General features: G+C 37.5%; 1 protein-coding gene across 2 annotated transcripts in view; it reads right to left on the reverse strand.

Annotated features, from left to right (window-relative positions):
- The window catches only part of EPHA6 (EPH receptor A6), an 898848-nt gene continuing 877552 nt past the window's right edge, over positions 1-21296 (reverse strand). The window contains exons 16-19 of one of the 2 annotated variants that reach the window (XM_037058993.1): positions 13262-13455; positions 10773-10844; positions 1809-1958; positions 1-755 (exon numbers count right to left, since the gene is read on the reverse strand). In XM_037058993.1, the coding sequence (XP_036914888.1) occupies positions 641-755; positions 1809-1958; positions 10773-10844; positions 13262-13455 (531 nt within the window). In that variant the 3' untranslated portion in view covers positions 1-640. The remainder of the gene's footprint in view (positions 756-1808; positions 1959-10772; positions 10845-13261; positions 13456-21296) is intronic. The other variant, XM_037058992.1, reaches the window with a different exon arrangement.

Genomic DNA, 21296 nt, shown 5'->3' on the forward strand with positions numbered 1-21296 from the left:
TTAGAAGATTTGAAAGCACAGAATGTTTCTCCCTTCCCCTCCCTGATAACCCCCTTCTCACCAGCCACACCTGACAGAAATTCACTACATAAAGTCATTGCTCATTTCTTCAAATCTAACAACATCAGACATCAGCAGTTAAGCCATTATAAAACAAGGTAACAATAAGACCCATAGAGTTAAATATAATTATCTGACAAATAAATATATATGTTACTTTGGAAGCTACTTGATCACAAAGCATGAAAATAAGGTCGATTATTTCTTTTTCATCTACCATTAAACTCTAAATACATCACCAAGGAAGACACACCTGGGCAAATTCCTTTGCGTTAAGTCCCTGAACACTTCCCAAATACTGTTATACAAAGTTACACATCCATGCTGAGTTATTTACCATCATGTAGCGATAATCTGCAGTGGGCCAGGGTTTTTATTTGCAGGTTATTCAGAGAGGAGCTATGAAGCATGATTTTAAAATCCAGGTTGGAAGCATAAACAAAAGATGTGTGCCCCACAGTCTGAGCAGGAAACTGCAGTTTGTTAAGTGATGTTTGGAGAATCAGATGAGAGGGTAGTAGAGAGGGTATCTTTCGTTACAGAAATGCTGAGGCACAAGACACCGGAGCTTGTAGTACTTTCATACATGAAATCCTTTCTCCTGTATGTGCATCATGTGTAAACGTAACGTCTGTATACTGCTGACTATCCGTCTCTGGTGTCCAATGAGTATGACTCCAATTCTTCTAATGTCACTGAGAGAGAGAGAGAGAGAGAAAGAGAGGAGAGGCAGGGAAGGAGGGCAAGGGAGAATAGAGAATATGAACATTTAGATCTGGTAAGTATGAGAGAGAGGAAATAAACATTTAGGTATGGCGAATATGTACCATATCAGATTTACTTTATAAATTTACCAAAAATTATATATCTGGTAAAATGAAAGTTTAAGCACAGATATAAATGTACATTAAGAGTTTGTTACTTTTTTCTTCTCTCTGGTGCCAACAAATACATCAAGTTAACCTCAACTTTAAGGTTACAAGGAAAATTTCAAATTCAGGCACTTATGGAATATTCAGATATTTAATAGGCCTAAGGTTATATAATTTAGGTAATTATATAATTTTTCAGTAGTTTTAAAATAATATGTAGGGTAGAATGTATAATGGACTTTGTTTGAGTTCTTGTAATTTTTCAATAACTTGAAAAAGAATGTTATATTATATCAAATCATATGATATTGTCATTATTATTTTAAAACAGTGGCAGTTTCTTATAGCTTAACCTACTAGATTTAGCATCTAACCTTTTAAGCACATCTTGAGTACTTTTATTACACCCAGGCAAATGATAGTCTTTGAGAAAGTGGGAAAATGCCTGGCCATGATAATACAGAGAAGAAACTCTGAAATAACATGATAATATTGTATGGTTACAATTACTACATTTGATGAAGTAATAGAAATTTACTATACAATATTAGCATACATGAGTAATAAATAATTTGCTAAGGTAAAACTATGTTATGTAACACCTATGATATGAATGAGTGTAACATGCATTTTAGAAATCATTATAAAATTTTAAATAGCTATTTACATTAAATGTATTCTTTGAAAGAATAGTAGTTAAAAGTGCAATGTCCAACTTCCACTAGAATGACATTCAGAAATGGTGGGGAAGGATGTGGAAAGGCCATGGTAGCCTTAGGAAAGGTGGTTTAAACGTGGTGCTCTTGATACAGTATTTGAATTTAGAGTCTCATGGTTGGAGCATCTAAATCCAGTAATAATCCTAGTACCACTTACTCGATGCTCATTCTTGAAATCAGGTCAAAAGTTGTAAAGCCTGCTGCCATGAAGTTATTCTTATACTGCCCCATCTTTATCGAATCCAGCCAGTCACCCACCGTGACAAACAAAGGGTATTCAGGAATTTCACCAGGGGACTCTGGAATTCTGCAAGAAAAAAACCCAAAATAAAATAAAAACAGTGGAGACATTTTAAAGCCAAATAAAGCAAAAAATACCCACCTTTCTTTTTTCCTTTTATAATTTTATTTATTTATTTTTAGAGAGGGGAAAGGAGGGAGAAAGAGAGGGAGAGAAACATCAATGTGTGGTTGCCTCTTGCACGCCCCTACTGGGTACCCAGCCCACAACCCAGGCATGTGCCCTGTTTGGGAATCGAACCAGAGACCCTTTGGTTCCCAGGCTGGCACTCAATCCACTGAGCCACAGCAGCCAGGGCAAAATTTATATTTTTGTTTCTTAGATCTGATGCAAAGGGCGTTCCAGTTAGAATAGTTTTATAGTTTTAATACAACAATAATGTAAAGGTACTATTTTTGAAAGGAATGTGCATATATACACATATACCCAATATATGTGTGTAGTGTGTGTATATAAATGCATATACAGTGTATGCACAGAATAGTTTTATATAAATTAAAGTCAGACAGAGGAAATACAATGGAAACTATTATTATTCTCCTTACTAAATAACATAAAAATTAATGTTAACAATTTAATGTATGGTTTTAAAAAATGCTTGATAGTAAAAGTGCTTTTTATAGTAGTAAGCATGCTATTAACCTTTTAGGGTAACATATATGTATAATTTTTTAAATGATTAGATCTAGAGTCTATATTATATAGAAAGCAGTAACAATTTTTTCTAATGATCAGTGTTTGAGTCAAATCAGCATTTTCTAAGTAATAAAATCTTTTCTATTAGAAGTAAACCACTGAATTATTTTTATTAGAATATTTAAAGTTAATCCAACTTTCATTTACTTTGCTTTTAATTTTACAAAGTTAAAGAATGAAAGAATCTGTAGAGACTTAACTGGAGCCACAGTTTAAACATTCACATTTGGAATATTTCATTATAATGTTTTTACCATTCATATTTGAACTATTTTAACTTTAACTAGAAACTGATAATCCATGGCAGACGTGATTAAACAATGTGAAATAAGAATATTTCCAATGTGCACAGAACAGCATATGCCTGCTGTGTAACCCCGCTACTGTTATGGGGACCTCTGTAATAAAGTCAACCATAAAAATAAAGGAAAAATTATAGGAATAGGAGTTAGGCTCTAAGGTCAGTGCACAAGGTAAAAATTGAAAGAGAATCTTTAACAATCAAAATTACCCTTACAAATCTTTCAAATTACCCTCAAATAACCAAGACTTAGGCCTTTGTTAGCATAAAAGCCAAAGACAGTGTGCATGGCCATACAAGTTGTGTGTTCTGTGACTCTCAGGGATTGAAAGGTGTTCCTTGAAACTGTTCAGGACAGAGTCCCTACTAAAGGCCCAGACTTTATTTCTTTGTTTTTTTCTTTGATTGCTACATTGATTTTCTTTTTTCTAAACTAGGGTCTAGTTGAAAGTGGGGATAGGGTGAAGAGAGATGATAGGCTAATTCAGGGGCTTTTGTGCTTTATAAATATATAACTGGAATTTACATAAACCCAATGCATGTATCTTGTGACTAGCCTGTAGTATGTATTGAGTCTGGTTACCCTTAGCAGTGACTTGTGTCCTTTTTTCTGTTTCTCAAATCTGTGATCGTATTTCCGTTTTAGAGGCTAAGCTACACTCTCTTCTCCTGTACTATAAAGTTCAGCGATACTTGACTGCCGACTGTTTCATTCTAAATATCGGAATGATTCATCATTTGACCCTATACAAAGATTAGTCATGTCCAAAGGCTGAAAAACTATTACAGTATCTACCAGCAAATAATTATTGCTATTATTTCTTTATTTCCTAGAAGTGTTTACATTAATAAGTATTGGCAAATAAATAAAAATTCTTATATAAATACAAAATAATAAATGTCTTCACAGTAAACAGAGGTAAGCAAGGTTTTTACCTGTAATATTTCTCAGAGTGCTCACTGTCCAAATGTCCAGTGTGAATACGTAAGAGGATTCAGAATTGCTTCTGCATGGTTTTCCTAAATCATCTGATCAGTTTCTACAGAGCATGTGTTTAGGGAATACTGCTGTGGTAACGTCACTAAGTTTAAACATCAAAATGTCTAGGGTATCCTCATTGCTTACTTACGTAAATAAAACCACACATTTAGAAAACCTAATGTCCTATATTTTTAAAATCTAGGTCTTATATCTTTCAATAGCTTCTCAGAGAAGTTTGTTGAAAATGAACAAAATTAAAAGAACACATTTCAGTGACTGGCCCTCCATACTCCTATTCAATTCTTGATGCACAGGCAGAGTCAGATGACGTCCGCTTCTCTATCTCCAGAGATGAGGCTGGAAAAATTCTTAAGCATTCTCAATTTCATATAATTGGTGAGTAGAAATGTAATTTGCTAATTTTATGTCCTTAGTATAGAGATGTCACGGAAGGACATTCTATATACTAAATGACTTAAATAGCCTACTTCTTTGTTGAATAGCATCCACTGTTTGCTCCCAGAATGATTCAGTACCTTAATCCTGTTTCTCTCCGCGTGACTTCGGTAGCCTGGTTACGCCCTTGCCCTTTATATGACTGTGTTGACAGTTGATTTAGTGAGGTCAGGGACCCCTCATTGCTCACAGCCACTGTGCACAGCTCTTCTTTCAGCTCATAACGCAGTTGGAACATGCTGCCTGGTTTCTGGCTTCAAGGGCTGGGCACCACCAGCCTCACATGAATTCTCTGGAATATTACCTAATAAACAATAAGTGCCCTTTCTTATCAGCCATATACCATGATAAATTCAGTCAGCTATTTGCTGAGTACTTAGACATTTCTGCTCTTTGTGATTAGTGGGAGCTGCCCACCTGAGCAATGTCTTTATAGCAAAATCTGTAGCTCACATTTAAAAAAGCACATATTCTACAGAATAGACTACCTTCTGTAGAATAGAAGATCAAGGAAAGGGGATACCTTTAGGAAACTCCAAGCACAAATTATGATCAATTTAGATTAGGGAAAGGGCTGGAGTATAGCTAGAATAGATAATGATACAGTTTAGATGCACTAAATACATACCTCCAATACATCTTGATATGTGAAAAAAAATAGTGCTGATGCAGCCAAGATGTTTTTATCCTAATGGGTTCCTTGAATTGACAATAGTACTAGTCTTTTAATTTAGAAAGTTCTTAGATAGCTTATCAATAGGTATCAAAACTGACATTAAAAAGCAAGGAGGTTTTGGTCCTGGCCAGGTGGCTCAGTTGGTTGGATCATTGTCCCATACGCCAAAAGGTTGCAGGTTTGATCCCTGGTCAGAGGACATTCCTAGGTTGAGAGTTCCACCCACGGCCATGTTTGGGAGGCAACAAATTGATGTTTCTCTCCTCCTACACTTCCTCTCTCCTTTACTTCCTCTCTCTTTAAAGATCAATAGACATATTCTCAGGTGAGAATAAAAAACTTAAAAAGCAAGGTTTTTCAGACAAACAAGATAGGAAGAGAGAACCGACTGATAATTGCCAGAGGGGAGAGGTGTTGGGGGACTGGGTGAAAAAGGTGGAGGAATTAAGAACTACAAACTGGTAGTCACGAAAGAGTCCCGGAGATGTAAAGTGCAGCATAGGGAATACAGTCGATAACACTGTTATTACTATGTGTGGGCAAGGTGGGTACTTGAAATATCGGGGAGACTATTTTGTAAAGCGTGTGATTGTCTAACCACTGTGGTTATACCTGAAACTAATACAAAATAATATTGAATGCAAGCTGTAATTGAAAAAGAAAATTTAAAAAAGCAAGGTTTTTACCCTCAGAAATTTTCCATGTTTTATATCCATCATGTAAATATAATAGTAACAGTCCTATTACAAATAACTCAAGAAAGTAGTGTTTGAGAGAGACTATTACAAGGTAAGATCTTGTTTTAATAGGAAACCATTACATTCATTATATGCTTAAAGGCTTTTTCCCCCTTACTACTCTAACATAGTTTCTTTTTTCCTAGCTCTTCATTTGCATGTGGTTAGCAGAACTGTACAGAGTCCATTCTATTTTATTCCCTTTATTTCAAATATTTATAAATATTTTGCATGCTTCAATAGTTTTCATAACTACCATCCAAATGAGTGTATACTATTCTATATGTTAATGCTTAATAATTATTAATTCCCTGAAATTAGACTCTTAGATCGCTAACAACATTCTTTTATTATAGATGATTATACAGTCTTAAAGCATGCATCTTTTTGCTTCAGTTAAATGACTTCCTTGGGGAAAAGCCATAAGTAAGGAAAAAATACTTCAAGAGTTAAGTTAAAAGTCTCTGATGGCAAGAGCCATATCTCACATTTTCCTGTTTTCTGTAGGCCTTAGCACAATGCTGAAAGCACTACAGGAATTTATGAAATAAATGATTTAGAGTTGAATATTCTTTACAGAGAAGTTTGGTCCATGACAGAATGGCTGGTTCATATTGAATCATCTGTGATGTAACAGTCAGCCTATTAAAGGACATGCGACTTACTTAACCTGTTTCTTGTATTGTGAAAATGTTTGCCGTTTCTGTCTTTATAGTTTTCAGAGTGGAGGAAGAGGCAGTTATAGGCGGAGTGAGCTAGCACAGGGTTACGGGACCTAGCACCACAAAATCAGCATTGACCTTATTCAATATCAATGCTTTCATGTGAGTTTCTCTTCTCATGACTCAGGGAGTTCATACTAGTTCATCCATAAAATAATATCCTAACATACATACTACCCACCTAACTTTTGAAGGAAGAATTTATTTAATTGGATGAAAAACAGTGTTTTTTTCAATTAGGCCTAACAGTCAATTTTAACACAAGTTAAATTAATGAAAGAATTTTGATATTCTTTTAAAATTTTATTCAAAATTCTATAAAATTTATAGAACCATGTTACATATCTTGTGACTACTTCATGCTTATGGTTGATATCTTAACTTCAATAGTGTTAACTAGAAACATGAATTATTTTAGCCAGCCTTTTATTTTCAGAAAGTCATCAGGATTTTTAAATTGATATGATTATTTAATTCTGATAATAAACTTGATAATTGGTGACAAGTATGAAGAAATAAAATTCAAGGCAAAATCTACAATTATAGGTGTGTTTGAACATTAGGAGAGACAGATGCAGAGCCAGAAAAATAACTGTTTAAAAAGTTCCCATAATTCTGAGTACCCGGCACATGGTTTCTATGGCTAGAGTAATAGATTACTGAACCTCAAGGAAAGCCTATTTGTGTGAAGAAATAGACTTCACATCCCATGCCAACTACAATTCATTAGCAGTGGTTGTCAAAACGTGGTCTTTAGAAGAATACTGAGGCAGCATTTGGGCTCAGCGGGAAAGTGTTGTGATGATTAGTAATGTCTGCCATAATAGGGGAAAAAAGGAGCCCAAAGCATATTTTGCCAACACTGGAAAAATTCAATCTACAAAAATGCCTGAGGATGTAATTCTGGAACTATGTTCCTGCCATTTTTTTCATTTTACTATATTGTAGTTTCGACTTTCTTTTTTCAAGCAATGTTCTTCAAGTGGCCGAGCACTATAGGAGGATGTTAAGGGGATAGAATATAGGGACTATATATACATTTGCTACTTACTCCCACAAGACTAAGAGCACATACTCTACGTCCTTGTATTTGTAGTGGAACATAAAATACTGGGTTTTGTCCCATTACAGATTCTTTTTGGGATTTTAAATACCCCATCTATGAAGTTGATTAGTCCAGAGAAAAATCTATCTGGAAATGTAAAAATGTACCTTCTTTCTTATAATCATATTTTTGAAACAGTGCTGTATTGGGAAAATCTTGGTGTTTTGTGTGATTGTATACTGTGTAGGGCAAAGACCAGGGTTTTGCAGTCAATGCATCTTGTTCAAATTCCTGATCTACTAATTATGTGCTGTGTGCCCTTGGGAAGTTAACTTCTCAGATAAAGAAATGGATGGATGGAGATAATAATAGGAATAAATGACCTAGCAGATGAAGTGCATAGTGCACTGACTGGGACATAGTAGGTTCTCAACAAATAATAGTAAAAATTATCATTGATAGTGTATATTAGATTTTGTATCAACATTAGTATTGGAATTAACATTAGTATGTATTATCTTGCGCTAACAATTCATGTAAATTGAATTTAGATTTTCCAATAGGTAGGAATTTTACACTTCCTGATTAATACTTAATGTTCTGTTTTCCTTCCACAAAGCTTTGCTAATCCCTCAGTCCAACACTGAGTTTTGTCCAGTAGTTATTTCTCTGTCTAAAAAAACATCATTAAAAGTGTTCATTAAGGAACTCAAGCAAAACAAGTTTTCCATGAGCTGGTGTCTTACAGATAACAATTTAGCAAGTGCTGATTCTGTACAGTACAGGCAGCACTGAGCAAGATCTCTTCAAAATGAATGGGAAAATTTATGTCAAACTCTTGAAAGTTACTGCCCCCTGAAGACAGCATTATAAGTGCTTTATTAACTGGATGGAGGGAAGCAGTATTATCTATTTTTACAATGTTAACTCATAGTTCTCTAAAGTAGAGTTTCAAAATTAAGATACTGGTTTGAGTTTTCCCTTACCTTCACGTTTCACATATTACTGGAAGCCAAGTGCTTAAAAGTTCAAGTAGATTTATATATAGTACTAAGAAAAGTGGTGGTTCCAGTTCCTAAAAGGTAAAATATTATAAAACTTAACTATGGTCCAATGGTTAGTGAGAACATTCCTAAGTGCCTCAGCCTGAGTGGAACATGATTTTTGAGACAAGTGACTATCAAAGACTGGTTCATCTGGTCAACCACTACCCATCCCTAGATTCCACCTATTTAAGCAGATGTTGTCAAGGAGGCTATAATCTGTAAAATTCTTTGACAGTGACATTCTGGGGCTCTGCAGCAGAGATGTAGGAAAGTATTATTTTCTTATTACATTGCAGCACTGTCCAAAAGGCTGGCCAGTTGACTTCAACATAGTGCCCGCAGAAGGCTGCAGTGTGTGGAGAAAGAGGGGTGGGTTTGAATAGCTAGGAGAATAAATGTGGGTGGGGCTGGGAAGTTAGGGCTGGGTTAAAGAACACCCATATAGCCATCGATCCACTTTGTGCTATTAAACTGCTGGACCCCAGATGTAACCCTGGAGTCTATGGGAGTATGGTTGGCTTGAGGCTGAGAGTATCTACCAAACTGATCATGAGGGTCAGGGGAGAAGGAACAAGGGATGTTTCCATTGCCATGGCCAGGCAGCTATTCCTGTTGCCATTCACCCCATAGCCTTAGCCTCAAGTTGGGCATTTTCTCCCATTGGCTGTGCACCATGTGATAGCTACAAATGAGTCTTTGAAAGGAAGGTTATAGGGCATCATTGTACAATAAGTTAAAGTGAAAGTACCTTGAAATTCACACTTACTAAAGAATGACTGCCTATATTATTAAGGTACTTTTGCAAAAATTATTTTTCACTATCAGTTGATTTAAGGTTGTACGTATAATAGCACTATGCTCACTTGTATGTTTACATACCTTCTTGAATAGGAGAGAAAACAAGAAGGTTGGGAAGTGCATGGAACTCTGAATGCTCCCATGGGAGTGTGTTAGGCACAAGAATATCAGCATGATTTGGAGACACTGCTCCAAATAATTAAAGCTGTCTCTGACCAACATTATTTCTATTGGGTGTTCTGTTTTTTGAAAGAAAATATTACAGACATAAGATTATGAAATTTCCAATGTTAGTATAAAATTATTAAGCTGTGGATTTTCCCAGCCTTCCTTGTGCCCCTTTGTTACCTTCATCTCTTCCCCTCTTACTACCCTGTCAAGAGAAAGGATAAACGCTTGAGAAAAAGCAATTAGAGTAAAACAAAAAACAGGGGGACCTAGGTGCTGAGAGAGCTATGTCAGTGTAAAAGTGTGTGAGAACCCTGGGAGCATGGAGATAGTAGAAAAAAGTTAAGTGTAGGAGAGTTTAAATAAGAGTCACTTTGGGTTGTACACTCAGACTCCTTTTCCAGTCTGAGAGCTGTATGGGAGCAAAAGCTGCAATTAGACACCCGGTCACATTTCCTGAATCCAGTATCACTCTGGGACAAACGCTGGGTTTTTAGACTTGAGGGATGGAGGGGCAGTGTTACAGTTTATAAGCATAAAACAAACCAGGCATTCTTTAGCTAACATTACTGTCCTTTAATTTCCCATGTCTCTTCTCACTAAAGTGTCTCAGTGCTTTGGGATCGGGGACAGGATGAGGGGAGCATTGGAGGCTAGGGGCTAGACAGGGGAACCGTTCAGGTTACTGTGAAAATAAGAAGGCCGATAAAGGTTCAGCATAATATTGCGTACCTTTCAAATTCCGGTTCCTTTTGTTTCTCAAACAAAAGTGTGTTGGGGGAAAAAGCAGTAGTACACTTTGTTTCTTTGTCAGAAACAAAGAAAACCAGTCACAAAAACTCCCATTTGGTTTCCTAGAGATGAGACTTGAGGGTTGAATTAAACTGCCAACTGTATATGAAGAACCAACTTTTGGCCCCCAGATCCTGGGGGAGCCAAAGGCAGCGCGCCTCACAGATCCTGCCATGCACTGGTCTACGCACTGGTCACTGCACACCCCATGAAACCTAAACCTCTGGCCCTCAGGAATGAGCCCTCAGCTCGACTTTACCTTGTGATCATGTTGACTTTTGGTATTTTCTCATCTCAGATTCCTCATCAGTATTTTCCAAATGTGAGGAACAGTCACAATCTTGATAAGGCAGGGAAGAAATGGTTTTTATCTGCTTTTCTTCAAAAAAGAAGGCTCTTACCTGCCTGCTTGTACAGCCATAAAACAGTTAGGGAGCTCAGCTGATGGGCACTGGCTGTGGGGTCCGCTGACCCTATACCACAACAAGAAGCCCAGAATGAATGTTTTTAGTTTGCAGGCGCTGGTGTCCTCCTTCATTAATGCAGACTTGCTCCGTGAGCCCTTTCTACCAGCTCTTTCTCCTCAATGTTAAAGTGTGCCTGACTCTTCCATAAAATGTATAAAGGCAAAAGCTAAGAAACATGGTTTCTAACTACTTCTCTTTCTCTTCAGAGACAGATTTCTTGGAAAAAAAAAAAAACAGTACTTTGTATTGCTTTTCTCTCTGACCTCATATTCAGTCCTCCATTGTAATCTGTCTTAAACAAGTTTATCGAAAATGCTCTTGCAAAGGCTGCTAACTTGAGCACCTCGTTACTAAATTCAATGGGTATACTTCACTTTTTATTTTCCTGAAGCTTTGTGGGGCCTTGGAAATGACACTCCTTGAATCTCTCCCCCTTTTCAGTTTCTATGATACCACTCCTTCCCTGTTCTCTTCATTACCTGTCTGGCTCTTTTTTCTCAGTGTACTTTGGTACTATTCTTTAGTTTACTTCTTGCATTTTTGTATTTCAGAGGGTTCTATTCTTTTCCTCTGTTAATTTGTATTCTTCTTTTTAAAAAAATATTTTATTGATTTATTTTTAGAGAGAAGGGGAGGGAGGGAGAAAAAGAGGATGAGAAACATCGATTGGTTAGACTGAACCTGCAACCCTGGTATATGCCCCTACTCGGAATTGAACTGGCCTTTTGCTTTGCAGGACAATGCCCAACCAACCGAAGCCACACTGGTCAGGGCTAATCTGCATTCTTTATATTCTCCATGGGTTGTCTTAACTATACTTAAAAGTTCAGGTACAATCTGTATGCTGATGATCTTCAAATTTATATCTCTAGCCCAGATATTTTCACCTGAGGTTCAACTTGCAAATATAAAGGCCTGCAGTACATCTCTACATAGGAGTACCACAGGCATCTCCAGGTCAGCATGCTTGAAATGGTGTCATATCTATTCCAAAAATTTGTCCTTCCTCCTCTCTCCCTTAGTGGTAATATCATCAACCAGCTTGTCTAAGAAAGAAACTTGACAAGTGTCCTTGATTTTTTTCTCTGCTCCTCCCTCCATATATTCAATCAATGACCAAGATACATTCATTTTCCTTGCCTAATAACAAATCCTTTTTAAAAAATCTCGTGACTCTAACCTTATTCCCATTGCGTAAGCAGGACTTGATTTTTTTCTAGCTTGTATTGCTGCAAATATATAATTGTCTCTGTTTCCAGTCTCTTGTTTTTTGCTCCAAGTGTATATTACCCCTGGAGTGATATTTCAGAAACACAAACGGGACCATTCTATTATTCTGCTTAAAAATCTTCAATGGCAGCCATGGCTTTTAAAACCCAGAGGGCCTTCCATCCTCCTGCCCCACCCCCGATTTACAGCTTCCTGCGCTGGACTGCCTCAGGGAAGATGGGCTAGAGTAATAGTTTAATCTCTGGCTATTTCGTGCTTGGCTTCACTTTACTAAGGCTGCCAATTACTGATTTAGAGGTGAACTCTGATGTGCTCTGCTGTAAGCTGAGGCCTGTTTCAAGCAGTCCTAGAACAGCTTTTGGCCTTAGTGTCACTAAAAACCTGTACTGATTTGAACCTGTGGCCTAAAGTTAAATATCCTGTTGGCCATCCCCTGAGTCAGGAAGGTGAGTTTTGAAAACGCTTTGGTTATTTTTAAGTCTAATTTGGTCTAAATAAGAAAAATATATTTTCAACTTAATAATATTTTAAATGTAGTAATTTCAGACACAGATGGTAGTTTTTTTCTCCTACTCTCCCCTTCTTATAACTGCTTTGCAAAGGGAGATGAGTAGCTTTCAACTCTACTGACTTATAAAACGGTGTGTGAGTGCCTTCATTATCTTGTCATCTGCCTTTCTCCGGTTTTAGGCATGGAAAGTAACAATAGCTGAGTGTGATCATACCAGCAGGAAACATCCTTGCTCCTGGCTGATTCACAAATTGCCCATCTTGCTTGCCATTTAAAATAGAAGAACAGAACACATACAAAATGGACAAGAAAATTAAAGGGGCTGCTGGCATGCACATATTCTACTTATAAAAGTAAGAAAGAATCAGCAAATAAAGGGTATGTAAATACCAAAGTAAATACCAAAGACCCACACAAGAAAAGTATAAAGAAATTCAGAAAGATTGCACATGGAGAAAAGAAAAGAAAAACCTGTTTTCTTATAGAAAAAAAATCATTTTTTTCTAAAATATTAATAAAATGCTTTTTCAGCTGTTAAATAAAATATAGTTTATACACAATTTTCTAAAAGGTTGACAACTGGGTGGTTATCAAGGCAAACTTTCTCCTATCTGTTAGTCTTGTCTACAGCCTGAAAGAAATTATGATTGTCAAGGGGGAAAATCAACTTTATGCATCTTACACAAGGATGTCCTCCACCAGAGTGTGAAGGGCACTGGGATTGCGGATCAGTTTGTCAAGGAAGCTGACAATGTCAGTAAATTTTGGTCTGTGATTTCTCTCTTTCTGCCAGCAATGGAGCATCAGCTGATGTAGAGACGCTGGACAGCCCATGGGAGCCGGGAGTCTGTAACCTTCTTCAATGGACAGAATGACCTAAATGCAAGCATACAAAGGTTATTTTCTTACTTTTGGGGACAGAGAACACATATGCTGAGTTATGATTTCTTTTTATGAATGAAATAGGAGCCAAAATATTGGTAAGCATGAAAACTACTTGTGAATTCAAATGGTCCAGACAAGAATATGTACAAAAGTTATGAGCAGGAATTGCAAATATTTCCATAGTACCTTCTGATATCCCTGAGAGGAAAATACGTGTTTTAAACATGTGGTATACAGAAGGCAGGTTAAGTTCCATCACAAGGCCAAGCAATAGTGTTTGTATGATTTAGCTGGAAGATCTCAAAACAATTAGGACATTAGAAAATCAGCATTTAGGGCAAACCATGTGTGACAAATATTTTAAGAAAAATGTACTTCTGCTGAAGCACTAAATTCCTAAATATTTTTTTTTTTACTTTTACAATAAGTCACTGTGTATTCTTTTTCTAGTTAAGATTTCTTCTTCCTTCTTCATTACCTATTGAATTCCTATTCACTTACTTCTGCCTTTCTCTTAGTCTGATTCATGATTATGAGCCCTCTCATGATGTCTAAGATCATTTAATCTTTGAAATGTTATTAATGCCCACTTGAAGGCCACAGAGCCCCAGGAGCTTGGCCTGAGCATCCTCTGGGCCAACACTCTCCAAGAGAACTGTCTGTGATGGTGGGAATGTTTTCTTTGCCCAACATGCTAGCAAATATGGGGTACCCAAAATGTGATTAGTAGGCCCAAGGGACTGAATTTTTAGGTTCAGTAAGTTTTAATTAAAATTTAAATAGGCACATGTGGTTAGTGGCTACTCGACACAGTATAGATCTAGAGAAAGAACTCTTTATAAGAAGCCAAAGTTAAGGACAAGAAGATAATGATGGCTTTTTTTCTTTTTTTCTTTATGTACTTAGGGAATATGTTAGAGATAAGGCAAGTTATTTATTTGCTTAATATGTGACCCACCTGGGAATTTCTTAACACTGCAATTAAATTAACCCTGAATTTATGTGACTTATTTTTTCATAACATGTACAAAAGTGTTCATATGAGCCTTTATTCTTATATTATTTCTTTTGGAAAGGCAAAGGAAAGGGTCCCCCTCCCCATTTTTGTGGTGGGAAAACTGAGAAGACAAATATTTAAAGACAAACACAATACAATCTCACCCATGTCCCCTGTCAATGACAGAAATATAAAAGTGCTGGACTTCTGGTTCAGATGGCAGTGTAGCTGGCATGGCTCATTTCTTTGCACAACCACATCAAAATTACAACTAAAATATAGAACAAGCATCACTCAGAACCTTAGAAATCCAGTTGAATGGAAGTCTGACAACGATGGAATTAAAGAAACCACATCCATCCAGGCTGGTAGGAGGGGTGCAGATGTGGAACAGGCTGGTTCCTCATGCACATATAGTGGGTAAAAATTCGGGAGGGATATCTCAAGAGCAAAGAGTCCCAGCCCCACACCAGGACCCCCATCCCAGGGTTCCACTGCCAGGAAGATGGGCCCCCACAACTACTGGCTGCAAAACCCAATAAGGATTGAGTTGGTGGAAGAAACAGCTGGAGCTCCAAGCAGTTCCTTGTAAAGAACCCACACATGGACTGGCCCACTGAGGCTCACTTCCTCCAATCTCCAGCAGTGGGACAGAAGCTTGAAAGGCAGCTCTCAGTGGCATACAGGGAGAAACTAAAGTGCCTGCCTTCAAGACAAGCAGAAGACATTGTCCCTTTTCTAACACCTCCCCCCACAGAGCTGGCAAGCTGGTGCCATATCTGAGTGCCATAGCCACTGACCTGGCTAACACTGACCTGCCTGGGAGATCCTCAGAGACTCTACCCCACCCATCTTATGGGTCCACCCAAGCTGCTTTTCTGTATGACTGGTTGGTCTTGGCTCATGCTTCACAACTTCCTAAATCCCCTCAAACAAACAAGAGCTGGCTTCAGAGAGCCCCAGTCCTACCACTAGCAAAATCCAGCCTAGACTAACAGCTTGGCTTTGAGTGGGAATCTCTAAGCTGAACACAAGTAGCAGCCATCTCATTGCTTTATAGCTCAGGAAGGGTGGTACCAGGCAAAATACAGATGGGGGCTGACCTGGGCATGCACCACTGGGAAACCCCAGGGCCAGTGCACCCAGGGGATAGTTACAGACTATATCAGAGCACCACCACCTTGCCCTTGCACAGCTGATGCTTCACAGAGGGTGGAGATTGGTGGTAGATGGTCATAGCCAATCCTTGCAGCTGACTGTCCTGGGTAAATCTCTCCCATTGATCTGCCAACAGCAACCAAGTCTCAAGTACAAGAGGAGGATATACTCAGACCACAGGAAGGGCATACTTTGAGCATACTTTTGAGCTTGAGTGATAGAGGAGGTTGTGCTACTGGACCCTACAGGATACCTCCTATATTAGCCACACTACCAAGGCATGGAGTCAAAGCAGCTCCACATAGTAGAAACAAACACAGGGAGGCTGCCAAAATAAAGAGACAAAGAAATATGGCCCAAATGAAAGAACAGATCAAAATTCCAGGAAAAGAACTTAACCAAAATAGAGTTGAGCAATCTATCAGTTGCAGAGTTGAAAATACTGGTTGTAAGGATGCTCAAAAATCCTAGTGAGGACCTCAGCAGTATAAATAAGATCCAGTCAGAAATGAAGGATTCTCTAATTCAAATATAGAACAATTTATAGAGAATCAACAGTAGAGTGGATGAAGCCGAGAGTCAAATCAATGATTTGGAACACAAGGAAGCAAAAAACCAATCAGAACAACAAGAAAAAAGAATCCAGAGAAATGAGGAAAGTATAAGCAGCCTCTGGGACAACTTCAAGACGTCCAACATTTGCATCATATGGATGCCAGAAGGAGAATAGAAAGAGCAAGAAATTGGAAATCTACTTGAAAAAATAATGAAAGAAAACTTCCCTAATTTGGCAAAGGGAATAGACATGCAAGTCCAGGAAGCACAGAGATTCCCAAACAAGATGGATATAAAGAGGTTCACTCTAAAACATCATAATTAAAATGGCAAGGTTAAAGGTTAAGATTCTCTAATCTTAAAAGCAGCAAGAGAAAATAATTTCTCTACAGAAACTTTGCAGGCTAGAAGGGATTGGCAAGAAATATTCAAAGTCATGAAAAGCAGGGACCTACAGCCAAGATCGCTCTACCTGGCAAAGCTGTCATTTTGAATTGAAAGGCAGACAAAGAAAGAGCTTCCCAGACAAGAGAAAAACTAAAAGATTTCATCATCATCAAACCATTATTATATAAAATATTCAAGGGACTTATTTCAAAAAGATCAAAGCTATGAACAATAAAATGGCAAAAAATACAAATCTATGAACAATTAAATCTAAAAAAACAAAGTAAGTAAAAAAGAACAGAGTCAAAATCATGTATAGGGAGATCATTTTGATGGTTGCCAGATGAGAAGGCAGTTGTGTGGGAATGGGTGAAGTGGTGAGGGGACTAAGAAGTACAAATAGGTAGTTACAGAATAGCCATGGGGATGTAAAGTACAATATAGGATATGGAGCAGCTAAAGAACTTATATGCACAACCCATAGACATGAACAATGGTGGGGGATTGTCTGAGGAAGTGAGGGGTGCTGGGTGGAGGGGGGGAAGGGGGAAAATCAAGACAACTCTAATAACATAACCAATGAAATATAATTAAAAAATAAAAATACAAGTGTTAATATTGCTAACAGAAGAACATCCTTTATTGTAGCAGCATGTATATGTGTTCTATAATTAAAAAACACATTTTAATTTCTTTAAAAATTGATGCTATTTGACATGGCTTTAAAATATACATAATTTAGCCCTGGCTGGTGTAGCTCAGTGGATTGAGTGCAGGCCTGTGAACCACACAATCGCGGTTTGATTCCCAGTCAGGGCACATGCCTAGGTTGCAGGCCAGTTCCCAGCAGGGGACTCACGAGAGGCAACCATACATTGATAATTCTCTCCTTCTCTCCTTCCCTTCCCCTCTAAAGATAAATAAAATCTTTAAAAAAATAAAAAAATAAAAAAATATATACATAATTTATACTACAGGCAGTTTGCAAACAGGAGCGGTAAAATGCCTTCAGGAACCTCTTAACTCCAAAGCTCTAGCAGTTTTTATTTTTTATTTTTTTTTACTAATAGGGAATTTCTCATAATCCTGTCAGTGTCTTTATGACCAGAACACATTAATCTACCAGGATACTAGCATTTTTCTATTTGTTTTCTATTCCATTAAGAAAAGGATCTTTTCTTATCTGTTTTATGACTACTTTTGCTACCAACTAGGCTTGGATGTAAGACATTTTGCAACATATTTCAGTACAACAGAATGTGTGTAAAATGCTTGTAATACATCAAAACAGCAGTGGACAGTTTCTAAAGTTCTAAGAAAAATAGGATAGAATTCCATTACAGAAAGACTTTCAAATCCCACTCTAGAATAGCTCTCTAGTCAATTTACCAGAGTTATCTAATTATATGTGCTTAGACTAAAACAGATGACAAGTGAGGTTATATTCTGAGAAAATAGCTGTTTTTACTGAGCATCATGTGCTAGGTGCTTTGAATATTTTTATTAATTGCTTAAATTAACTTGATATGGTATTTATTTATTTATTGTTGTTCAAGTACAGCTGTCTCCATTCTTAAACAAAAAGTTCCAACATAGAGTGGTTAGTAAAATTGTCTAAATTTACACAATATAGGTGGGAGATATGGAATTTGAACTTAGTTCCTTTTAGCTTCCAAAATTTTCCTCTGGCCATTCTGCAGAAATACTTTTTAGTTTCATGATATAATACCTTCCTCTGCAATTTTATATCAACTTACACAATTTCAGGAGTGATTATCATGCTATTTTGGGTCATAGCATCTACTAATAAAACTTCAGTTATTTTAAAAATATTTTATTTATCACTTTTAGAGAGAGGGGAAAGGAGGGAGAGAAACATCCTCTTGAGCCCCCTACTGGAGACCTGGCCTGCAACCCAGGCATGTGCCCTGACTGGGAATTCAACTGGCTACCCTTTGGTTTTCAGGCTGGCACTCAATCCACTGAACCAAACCAGCCAGGGAAAGACTTCAGTGTTTCTATTTGGAACTTAAGTTAAATATTCTGGTGAAATAGAACACATATTTACTTCATAGTTTGCAAACTGTAATTTCTGGCTGAACAGATTCCTTTCTGAATGCTTCTGAGTTTTGTACACATATATTTATTATTGCATATGTTACATTCTATTGTAATTTATCATCTGCCTTTCTTTTAAGGCTTTCTATACTTGAAAACAGAGATTATTTCTCTACAATTTGCATTTTCATCATTTAGTATGGTGCCTGACACATTAATAAATGTTATTGAGACTCTGAAGAGAAGATGGCAACCAAGTGGGTGGAAACTGAATCCACTTGCTCTTGCCCCAACTCTAATACTTAGTGGACCTTCCAACAAATAACCTGAACATTCAACAGAAGTTTAGCTGATATGACACTTGGAAGCTAAAGGAGTACAGAAGATGCTTCACAACAGGCAGTAAGGAGATTTTATAGGTGGAGGGGAAATACTCCGTATGTGGCACCTGCAGCCACAGGAACCTATTCAAAAATCACAGCTTTGTGGCTCTTTCCTAACCAAGAGCAGAGAACCCTGAGACTCTGGCTGGGAGTGTCTTGGATACATAAAGTTGGGGAGATTCAGGCTACATGCACATACAGTGAGCAGCACATCTATAGCTATACTGGGAAACACCAAACAGGAGAGTGCCAGAGAGAGAGGGAGAGAGAGAGAGAGATTGATTCAATCTGCACCTGGGTTGGGCAGAAGCAGGCTGTGACTGTGAAAGACTTCTGGCTTTCTGGAGAGATGATATGTGTAGAAAATTGGACAGTGACTTACTACTGCAGTGGTTGTGCCCAGAAAGACTTTTTTAATAGGAGAGCTGTAGCATGCTGGGCAGGTACCCTGACTTGCCAGCAAAGGGCAAAGATTGAAAGCACAGTTTGCTCTCACTGAGTACAGCTGGGCAGAGAGATCAGAAAGGTGCACAGCAAGGGGACTTCTTGACCACAGCCTGGTACTGTTAGCAGGCTGGAAGGCTGTGCAGCGTGGAGAGTTTGGGACTGTGTGTGCTACAAGGGCGGTCATCTGGGAACTGGATGGGCAAGAGTTGGGCACCAGAAAGAACTGAAGAATGTAATGTCTGAAATGGAAAATATACTAGGAAGAATTAAAAGTAGGCTGGATGAAGCAGAGGACTGGATCAGCTGGCTGGAAGACAAATTAGAAAGAAATACCCATTCAGAGCAACAAAACAAGACAAAAAAAGAGTCAAAAGGAATGAGGATACTTTAAGGGATCTTCAGGAAACATGAGACATAACAACATTTGTACCATAGGAATATGAAAAGAAGAAGGAAAAAAGAAAGGAAAAGAAACTGCTGAAAAAATAACGACAGAAAACTTTCTTAGCTTGGTGAGAGAAAAAACCATGCAAGGTTCAGGAAGCACAGAGGGTGCTAACCAAGATGAACCCAAAGAGGGGTGTATTCCAAGAGACACCATAATTAAAATTGCAAATTTTAACGACAAACAGTGAATCTTAAAGGCAGCAAGGAAAAACAGCTAGTAAAATACAAGGGAGCTCTGACAAGACCAGCAGCTGATTTCTCAACAGAAACACTACAAGCAGAAGGAACTGACATGAAATATTCCAGGTAATGAAAAGCAAAGACCTACAACCAAGACTACTCTATCTAGCAAGGCTCTCATTTAAAATGGAAGGTGAAATAAGGAGCTTCCCAGAAAAAAGAAGTCTAAAAGAGCACATTTTCACAAAGCCACATTACAAGAAAAGCTAAAGGGACTGCTGTCAAAAGGGGGAGGGAGGGAGGGGAAGAGAAAGAGAGAGAGAGGGAGGGAGAAAGAAAGAGAGAGAAACACAGTTATTGGAAAAATGGCGATGAATAAGTACCTATCAATAATAACCTTACATGTAAATGCATTAAATGCTCCAATCAAAAGACACAGGGCAGCTGAATGGATAAGAAAAAATGATCCACTTCCATTCTGTCTATAAGAGACCCACCTCAGAGCAAAAGATCTATACAGGTTGAAAGTGAAGGGATAAAAGAAATATTTCAAGCAAATGGACATGAAAAGAAAGCTATGGTAGGAATATTTTATCAGACAATAAACGTCAAAGGCCATAAAAAGGGAGCAAAAACATCACTACATAATACTTAAAGGAGTAGTCCAACAGGAGGATATAACTCTTGTAAACATATATGCACTCAATATAGGAACACTTAAATACATAAAGAAAATCTTTGAGGACTTCAAGAAAGATATAGACAACAACACAGATATCACAGGGGATTTTAACACCCCACTGTCAACAATGAACAGATCTTACAAACAAACCAATATGATGTTTTGGTGACACTCTAGAATGACACTTTAGAGATCAAATTGAATTAATTGACATATACAGAACCTTTCCCCAAAGAAGCAAAATACACATTTTTTTCAAATACACATGGGACATTTTAAAAGATAGATCATATGGTAGGACACAAAACTAGCCTCAATGAATTCAAGAAAATTGAAATCATATCAAGCACATGCTCAGATAAAAACGGATTGAAACTAGAAACTAACCTTAAGGAAAAAACTAAAAAAGCATTCAAATACATGGAGATTTAATAACACATTATTAAACAGTGAATGGGTCAACAATGAGATCAAGGAAGAAATCAAAAGGTATCAGGGAACGAATGAAAATGAACTCCTAACAACCCCAAACCTATGG

Source organism: Sturnira hondurensis, unplaced genomic scaffold (assembly GCF_014824575.4).
Source record: "Sturnira hondurensis isolate 20B ecotype Veracruz unplaced genomic scaffold, ASM1482457v3 Scaffold0010428, whole genome shotgun sequence".
Taxonomy (NCBI): domain Eukaryota; kingdom Metazoa; phylum Chordata; class Mammalia; order Chiroptera; family Phyllostomidae; genus Sturnira; species Sturnira hondurensis.